This window comes from Anopheles marshallii, chromosome 3 (genome assembly GCF_943734725.1).
Source record: "Anopheles marshallii chromosome 3, idAnoMarsDA_429_01, whole genome shotgun sequence".
Taxonomy (NCBI): domain Eukaryota; kingdom Metazoa; phylum Arthropoda; class Insecta; order Diptera; family Culicidae; genus Anopheles; species Anopheles marshallii.
The window spans coordinates 24,673,503-24,683,586 of record NC_071327.1 but is presented as its reverse complement, the minus strand read 5'-3'; the positions used below and the strand labels follow the sequence as shown (position 1 = coordinate 24,683,586).

At 45.7% G+C, this 10,084-nt stretch overlaps 1 protein-coding gene across 1 annotated transcript in view; it reads left to right on the top strand.

The window, feature by feature from the left end:
• The first annotated feature begins 4,303 nt into the window (after positions 1–4,303).
• Positions 4,304–10,084, top strand: part of LOC128711249 (protein daughterless) — a 58,531-nt gene continuing 52,750 nt past the window's right edge. The window contains exon 1 of the mRNA XM_053806116.1: positions 4,304–4,388. Coding sequence (XP_053662091.1) covers positions 4,304–4,388 — 85 coding nt within the window. The remainder of the gene's footprint in view (positions 4,389–10,084) is intronic.

Here is a 10,084-nt window from a genome sequence, read left to right as displayed (position 1 = left end):
GAGTTAAGCCCAACGACAAACCATAACCGTATAGGATGTGTTCCTATTTCTTGTCCCATGCTTATCATCGGAAGTGGAACACCTTCGGACTGTCAAAACAAAACTTGGCTTTTGATTATAAAACTTGCCGCGAACAGAAACGTTTACGTTCGCGTATCAGTTTTATTGTTCAACTTCTGGTGGTGTGGCCTGGGTCTCGCAAACGTAAGCCAAAAAGGAAAGACTACTACACCCATTGGAAGGGAAATCCACCTGTCGTCAGGGTCGTTTATTTAATTTTCCAACAAACAACAACTGGACCACCGAAACCGATGTTCCTGGGTGGGTGGAATGGGTGTGAAAAACCACCCTCAACATTCTATAAGTGGTCGCGCATCGGAAAAAAAATGTTCCACTCCACTTCACGCTCAGTTTTTATTTCGGTGTGATGAAGTGTTTCAAACATTTGGAAGTCTCTTAAAGCAAGCAACACACCGAAAGATAATGGATAGCAATCAACACCTCCAAACCCGCTCCAGGTCGCGAATTCGTGGTTCGAATTCTTCTCGGGAAGCAACATTTTACACTACCGCAGGCGGAGGGTTTTCTACTTCCCGAACATTGCCCCTGAAACCCACCGAAATATGTGATTCAAAAACCGGTTCACAGAGCATGCAGCATGGAGCATAGTGAGGGGGGGTGGGGGAGGAATGCTTGTCGTATAACCGTTGCGTCACTACTGCGATGCTGATCTTGCTTGGTTTGCTGCTCTGAAAGATGATCGACAGCGTACGATCCATTATCGTTTGTATTCTCAGAGCCCCATTCTATTTCCGACGAGCACTTGTCCCGCCTTTTCACTTCAAGGTTTTGCAGCATAAGATGTTCAACAAAATTTGATGACCTGAAAACAAGATTTAAACCACAGACACACACAGCCACTAACAGCAAACAACTGCACACACAGTGATCACCGCAGAAACCACCAACGAAAACGATCGACCGTATGCTGATGTTGCAGACCGGTAGAGGTGTTTTCATGCCCTGTTCCTGCCTTTCTTGTTCTACCGGCAAAGAAAATGTTGCTCGAACAAACCGAAGAAGACGACACGATAAATTTGGCGAAGTAAACAATTTATCTTTCACTGTGCATCATATTCTTGGGTTAAGCATACGGTCAAAATAAAACAACAAAAAAAAAAAGACGACCAACTCTGTCCCGATCAGCACATTCTTCCAACATACTGCTGGCGTTTGCCTTTGGGGCCGACGCTGGTACAGCCGGACGGATGGACGGAACGGTTTGGTTTTGCGTTTCGTTTCGCCGAACGACTTCCACCCATAGCTGGTTGGATGCTAACGCGGCAACAACAACCAAGAAGGCCACACGCTGTAACGATACGGCGATGGCGACGAGCAGGCTTATGGCGGCCCCACGGTCACACACATATATGCACGACGAGTAAAAGATAGCGCACTTTTTTTTTATATCTCCCATACACATTCAAAATGCGTCCACTTGTGCGGTTGCCTGAAAACGGCGTGGCACTCTTGCACTGCCCTTTTTAACCCTGTCACCGAAGTTCTACCTAGTCACAAAATACGCATTTATGACAGTGGCGAAAGAGCTTGTTACGCTCAGCACCACATTGAACTTCACGCGCGATACCGAAGCGCAACACATTTGGGTGACATTTGGGCTTTAGAATGCGCCAATCGTCTCACGATTGAGTACGATTCGTGGGAAGCATCCGAAAGACCGTCTTCCACCGTTTCACTGACACTGCTTTACGAACGCTTTACTTTGGTGGGAGAACGATGGGATCACTGGGGGATGCACCCTACCGTACCGCTAACGTTTATGAACACGTGAGCTCGGTTGGTTTTGTTAAGCTGCGCATCGAATCGCGATACCGAGGCGTCGAGTGATATTGGCGCACAATCACTGAAACCACTTACACGCTTACAATCAACACGGGTGCACTTTTGATAATGCAGCACAAAGTGCAGCGGCCACAACACAAATATCACTCACAGGCGTTTCTGTTTCTGGACGGTGTGGTACGAGCGCACTAACCGTACGTCTCACTGCTTTGGCGGTCTGTACATGAATGAATGGTGTTGAATGGAGCTGAACGGTTGAATGCGATTGAAGCAGCGAATGAACGTGCGGTGAATGCAAGGTACGCCATAAGGTGCTAGCAATAGTTGGAAGATTTTGTACAACTATTGTTCTTTATCAAAATTTTCCATATTTCAACGACATCCTTTCGCATAAATCACTGTAAAAAACTAAACTAAATTTATACTACGCATACTGAACAATGAAATGCAATTAAGCGTGTTAAAATAATATAAAAATGCTGTAAATTATTGCTTTTAACAATGCTTTTTTGTGAATATTCACAAATTTATGTACCATCCTGTTTATTGACGAATTTATTTTAGTAGCATAATTCAACAGTTGCTATACCAGAGCATGAATGAATGAACTCATTGACGCACTAGCGCTGCCTGAAGATTTCCATGCCCAGATGAATGCGCTACGCATCCACAAAACGTGTTCAGCACGCAAACATTTCATTCCAACAATTGCACAGGGTAGCTCAGATTTAATTGTTTCAAACGAAGCATGCAAACTGTTTCAGTAAAATTTTAACAACATTCACACTATTCTGATTACATCAAAAGAGGGTTTGAGCATTTATGGATATAAACCGATGCTTTTTTGCAATTGTATTACGAGAATTGTGCTGTATTCGTGATGTGTATTGAACAGGCCGTGTGTTGCCTACGTTTAGGGGTTCTATATGTTTCTGATCAAATGTATTCAGCAGTCGCTGAATGAGGGGTGAATGGATTGCATACTTTTAGGGGTAGGAAGTTTTTAAATTGGTTTGCGTTGTACGGAAACAGTTGTGTGTAAAACGATTGAGTGTTCTATTCACAATATTAGCGCTAAACATCATTATTGGATTCAATTAATAACATGTTTGTAAATGCTTTTGGTTCATCATATGATTTGTCTTCATATAAAAATTATCTGAGTGCTGTTATTTTTGCTACACGAATTCGTTTTGTAAGCCGTTCTCAAATATTATCCAGTTGATTTAGGACCAACCTAAGGAATCGGTTTTTAGACTTTATTTCTATTAAAAAAAATTAACTCCTGACCTATAACGTATTCGGCCTAGATGAAACAAGATAGTCTAATAATTTTCAAAGATTAAATTATGGAAAAACAGTAAAAAACATAGTTTTTTAGCGGTTAGTTATTTCGTCGGTTTACGCTTATAAAAATACTGAATAATGAGATAATCTTGTAATAGTTTACAAAAAATGTGAATCCAAATTTAAATAAATGTTCAAACAATGTCCAACCGAGCAACATCCGTTGAACGGTCAACCACGAGCTATAAACCATCGCCAGCAAACGTCAAAGCGAAACAGACACCACGAACAAAACACAAAGTTTATAAAGCGAGGCCACAGCGCACGGGAAAAACATTTCGTTCCAACTCGTTCATCGGTGCGCACGTGCGTGCGTGTTGGGTGCGTGCGTATGTGTGTGTTGTGAACTAACTTTGCCTACCCTGCTGTCAAACAAGGCGTGCGTGAATTCGTGTGCTGCTGGTAGTTTCGAGTTCCTGTCGCACGGTACGCCCGTCCGTGAGTGCGTGTGTGTTCGAGCTGGTCGTGTGAAATTAATGCACCATTACACCACACAACTGAAAAACCGATCCGTGATCGTGCGTTTAGTGAACGTGTGCGTGTGTGTGCGCCAGTGAGAGACGACCGTAAAAAGGGTGGAAAAAGGCGCGCGCCCTGCGCTAGGGAGCAGAAAACAGGGGGCGGAAGGTTAGATTTTTCCGTACATATTTTCATCTTTTCCACCGCTCGTTTGCCCCATCGGATACGCAGAAGAGAAAGAGCGAGAGATATAGAGCGAGTAGGAGTAGGTGTGTGAGAGAAAGAGAGATATTACACAGTGCGAGAGTAAAAACCCCTGTGGTAGTTGTGCGTGCGCGCTCCGTGTGTGCGCAAGGTTTTACTTTTTGATATTATTTTCCCCTGGCCTGCGGTGTCGGTGGGAAAAGGGGTAGCGACGGTTGGTGAGTGCGTGCGTGTTTGTGTCGCAGCAGTGTGCGTGCGTGTGTGTGCGTGTGCTGTGCTGTATGGTGTTGTGTTTCTTCACGAGCGTTGCGCTGCTACTGCTGCTGCCATCATCATCATCATCACCATCTCTTCGACGCAAGTAGCGCGGTTGAACCGTGTGTTGTGTTGCATTGCTCGGGCTCGGAAACTCTCGACCTAATAGCGCAAAATGGCCACGAGCGACGACGAACATTTCCATCTGTACGAGGTGTTTCAGAATTGTTTCAACAAAATAGCCAACAAGCAGCCGCCTGGTAAGTCACCTTAACACAACCACATCCTTCTCCATCATCACCTTCATCATCATCAAACAGCATCTCATCCACGCACCGTCATCATCGCCACCGACACCATAAAGCGTCAAATTCGTGAAATGATGACTGTCGGCCGGTGCACTGGTGTGCGTGCGATCGTGCGTGCGTGCGAAAGGAAAGAAAAGGTGGTGTAAATACGGCGAACTGTGTTATCCCTTCTAGGCAAACGTACCTTCATAGTGTGCGTGCGTGTTTTTAATGTCCGTTTGTTGAGGAGCTAATTTTTTTGTTCCCTTCGTTTCTTTTAACTTTATCATTTCGCATCCACAAACGCACAAGCGGAGAGAGCGCTAAAACAGAACAGAGGGTGCATTTTTTCTTTCGCTCACACTACTGTAGATCTGGGGGAAAATGTGCGGGAAGAAACGAAGCGACAGCAAAAAGAAGCCTTGTTCGATGTGTCTCTTTCCCGCACGATCGAAGTAGTGCGTAAACGTGTGTGAGAATGTGTATGTGTGTGTATTATACAGTAAAGAAAAGCAGCAAACAGCAGGGGTAGGAGTGTAATGAGCGTGTGTGCGTGTAATGTTACAGTCGATTAGGCTTGACTCTTCTGGCCCTTTTTTTAGGTGAGATGCAAAAGAATCAGGAGAATTATGGCGAAAAGAACTTGAGTCGTTTTTTTTTTGGCAGGAGCAAAATAATAATCCGGAAAATTATGCGCTTTTGGAAACTTTTGTATTTCATGGCGTCAGATTTTTTCTTTGTAAAAGATTTCTGGCGAGTGTGAGATGCGGTGAAAGGTTCGATCTGGGCAAAATGCTGTCAAACTGCTGCTGTCGTGGGCGACTTTGTGCTAAGCAAATGTAGTTTGGGGCGCTGTTGCGTTTTGCTGTGAGGAAAAGCACCTTAAGCACACACACACACACAAGCCGATGCAAGAGAAGGGACTTTCGTGTGTATGTGTGCATTGTTGTTGTTGGGGGCTTATTGTGTGGTGCAATCGCGTACGGAATGATGACGATAGACGTGTGGAAGAACACAAGAAAAACGGCACCACCAAGCTGCTGTTGGAAATTGCCATCCAGACGGTGTATGAGAATCCAGCACCTCACAGTATGGGTGTGCTATTGCTGCTGCTGTTGATAAAGTGCGTCGCACAATGAGCTGAGCGAGAAAAGTGTAAAATCTCAAGAGATGCTCATCTGAGAAGATGAGCAGGGCGGAGAGCAATGGTGTGTTGTGGTACTAATACTGTCGTTTGCTACTACCATTACTACCGCCTCAAAGTCTTTGAAGCGCGTTTGGAAGGGAATGCAACATTTCGTTTTGGCAGATCTTTTTATAAATATTGTGAAAAGATGCTCCGATTGGGGGTTCTCCGTTTTGGCTTCGAGTTAATATGAACTTGTTGGAAAAATTGAGCATTGTTTGGGGACACCATACTCGGTCTATTTGCTTGCATAAGCCACGCTTTGGCAGATGTTTGTAAAATATTATTTTTCTTCACAACCAAAATCGAGCTGTCCTGCAAGGACCTGTCAAATGCATGCGAAATTGTACCGGTGGGGTGGTAGCAGCCACATCCTTTGTGCAAAGGCGTTTTGGGAAGGAAAAGTAATCTTTCCACTCGTTTGTGACGTTTCCGTATTTCGCTCCTTTTCACTCTCGAAGTTGCTTGAAGTACGGGGCGGTGGGACGTACGGATAGTGGAGCGCACGCGGCAGTATGTGGCAGCCTACTTTGTTGTGCTCTGGCAAGACGTAAACTTTGTTTCCTAATGAGTTGTCCGTCCTTGTCAACTGGGACGGAGGGTGTTTGGCTCGAAACAAGAAGGAGTTCGGAAAAAAACATTGAGCACACACACACACACGGGCGCGCGCTCCGTTTGGAGTTGAAGTACTACTGCCGAGTCGACGAGTACATTTCCTTTTCGGGGGGGGGGGGGGGGGGGGGGGGGGGGGGGTTATACGAATACTGCGGTTTTATATTACCTCGACCCAAGTAATGCCCCGGTGATGTGCTTTGGTCTGCAGAACCTGCGGGAGAAATGTTCACCACCTTCCAAGTCCGGGCGGCTGTAGCATGTCCCATATTTATGTCTTGTTCAATGTCGTCGTCGTGCATAAATGTGCGGCGTGTCTCCAGCTGAAAGATACTTGCCGCGCACCGGTGGAGTTTACCGCTGCTGCTTAAATAGTACCCGCAGCTTTTTTCCACAGCCACATCGGTTTCGCTCCATGCGCCTCCGGACAGCACACGGGTTGATATCGTCCGTGGAGTGCATAAAACATGTGAATGGCATTTTCACCCCTTGCGGTGACTTCTTAGCCGACAACGAATACCACGCGAATAAGGCAATCGAAACTGTCAAAAAGTGAGAGTCGAGTCAACCGCAAACCGTCGAATGGAGCTCTGTAGAAGCACGAACGCACCCGACGAAGGCGAAACGCACCAAGCTACACATACACACAACACCATTTCCATAGGGAATGGAAAAGTCCCATAGAATCCGGGACTTTGGGGAGTATACGGTCCCCTCCCTAAGATACAAACGCTGACCAAGAAAGGAGAAAAAAACATACAAACACTTTTCCAGACAATGCTATGCAAACGAGAAAAGCAAGAGAGGTTTTCTTGCACGGGCAACATCATCAGTGTGTCTCCCCGGCGAAGAAAGACTGCTCTTCTTCTTTTTGCTCCCACCCCCCTCCCCACCCATTTGAGAGAGGGATGAAGATGCCAGCCAGCCTCTGGAGAGTGCACGCGCGCATTTCTTGAGCAGAAGGCCGCCTCCTTGGGTTTCGCGAGAGCTCTGGCTGGCTGCTACAAGGCGGAACACAGGAAGCCAAAGACTTGTACAACGCTTTTCTTTCTTTCTTGTTTGCTGTGAAATGCGGAACTAGCAATTGGACGCCTAGTGTTGTCAAACAATAGGGTCTATTCTGGGCCATTGTTAAGCTCGCGAGTGAGCATTTACAATGTATGTAGCTACTATTGTAGGAGCTGCCTATGTAGGCCATCAAGATATTTCTTATCATTCACAACATGCGTCAAGTTTAGAGGGTCTGTAGCAGTAGTATCAATAACTCTAATGTTAGTTGTGTTAAAAATGTCTTATATTTTGTTGGAGTCAGCTCAGCCTCGAGCCATCAACGAGCTAATTTATAGTAATTATGCTGACCGTTCAGGTACCTAGAACTGATTTCTAAAATGTGCAGATAATTGGACGTCCCTTTTTGTCTCAAGGCTTTCATATGTGGTGTCTTCATTATGACTATTGGATCTGCAGGTTCGAGATGGTCCAAAAGTAATTCTTCAGGTTTGCGAATCGGTGCCCCAACTGGAGTGAACACAGCCCCCAAGTTATCGTTCCAAGTTGTCACTAGGGTTGGAAAAATAGGATAAAAGACGCAAAAATGCAATCTTTTCTGAGCCTCATCAGTCTTCTAGGCTTCGTGCAATACTTTTACAAGATTGCTATATCACTCGGTATACCAGCATCAGTTCTACAAATGCAATGATATTTAGTTTCAATACATGAAACGTTCCTCGACTGGATCAAAAGACGTGACATCCTGGTCACGGCACCAAAGTGAAATTGTGGACTAGAATTGTTTTTAATATTTTTAATGTGTATTTTTTCATATTCTTCACCGTTCTTCACAAGACGCAACCGATCCAAAATCCCATCCGGACCAATTATCCGTAGCAATTATCCGTAGCAAAGACTGACTATCCGACTACGTGGTAACATGAAGTCTAGTAAGATAGAAATAGGCATGCATGACCTAGAAGGTCGTTACGCCAAAAAGAGAGAGATATTCTTTCATCACACACTATTTGGTCTTAAATAATAGTTTTCATAATATTTCTAAATTGTCACACATAAAACATCGTATCAACAATCAACAATGTTGTGCAATGTAATTCGTACACATTAATAACGCCACATAGAGACGTCCGTGTGTATGTTTGCTTACACGCTTTCCGGTTTGAAACAAATCAACACCATAGCATGAATCATGTTGCGATAACAAAATGGAGGGGGGGGAAATAAATTCAGTCAGCTCTCTAGTCGCCATGTCAATAGAAACAACAAGTTACAGATTATACAACCAACGCGACATTCTGCAAGAGCGCGCCTGTGCGCTATAATGTAATGCCGCGCCGTGTTTTATGATAAGTGTTATTTTGTTACTACTGAAAACATATACGTATTTTTGTTTGCTGTGCGTCGTTGTACCTCATTGGGGGGACTGTCAGCGGAGTAGAGATACCGAATGCAAATAATTCATCATCTCACACCCTCTGATCCGGTGTGACGATTGGGAGAAAATGGTCCAAGAAGTAGAATTAAAACTGTCACATTTTGCCGATGAATCCGTACAGGCAGTTTTGCAAATAGCAGGCGCACAGGGGTCCGTGTGGTGTGTGGATCGCAACGCTCTGGAGCGTTGTCGCCTCGGCCAGGCAATAACAACAACAAAAATACAAGCTTGCGTCCCGGGCGCGAGTGGTTTACGCTAATGGCCGTAATTTTGCCGTTGTTTTTAGCCGATCACATTTTATATTTATGGGACAATTATAAATGGTACTTGTCACATACGCACATTCGGCATACGCATACACCCAGCGATCGTGGCCCGGATTTCGCAACGAGATCGCCTTCCTTTTGGGGCTCCGTTGCGCGAGCTGTGTCTGTCCAAAATTCGCGCTCACACACACACGAAACGCTAACCAAGTCCGGGCGCGCGTTCCTGTCGCAATGCCGCAGGAGCAGCCCTGATGGCGAAGGGTGTAATGTTTTTTTTCCCCCTTCCTCTTTCCAACATTTTTCGCCGTACATATTATGCTTCTGGGACCGTTAATCTCTTTCAAACTCCAAAACCTTATGCCGTATGGGAATGTTGCGGGCCGCTTCGTTACACACGGTGAGTGTGGGTCCTGTGGGGCTAAAACGATGTGTGTATTATTTGTTGCTCCCCATCTCCGGCCCACCGAGTGGCGAGTCTCTTATCTTGGCGCGTTTGTTTTTATTGGTCCACGATGGTAAGCCCCGGCAGTAATCGAATTACTGGAGGAAATGTGGATTTGCCTTTACGCTCTCGGGAGGGGTCGGAAGCCGCCGCCGACACACACGCGGATAGACGGGCACAGGCATATATCAATGCAAAGAAATAGAAACATCAACCAATCAGCTTGCCTATCTCTCTATCAGCTAGTCGAACCAGACGCTAAAGATAAACGATTGATGCAGGGGTTTGGGGGTGTGTGTGTGTGTGTGTGATGAAGGGGGAAGGGTGTGCGGGAATGTTCGTGGGGCCATCGGAGCGAAGTGCAACAGGGCCGGTTTGCTGCAGATTAATGGTTTTGGTTGCCGGAGCCGTTGGAGGTTGATCGTCGTAGAACGCCGAATGGTGTGGAAGTTACCGAAGGTTCCTTTTTTTTTTTTCAAAACGCCAACTTTGGCCGATTAATCGAGAGGCGCGATTACGTTACCGCTTGTAGGGCATCGCACTAAAATCCCGTACAGCTCTACCCCTTTGGCGTGGAACGATTGATAAAAAGCCATTGCACAAATAAAAGCTCTTGTGGTGCGGGTCACCCCCCCATAGTGCGGCCCGTGGCTGGCTGCGCGTCGCTACCAAAGCGGCACACGGCCGTTGATTTATCGTCGAAGGTCCGGAGATAGC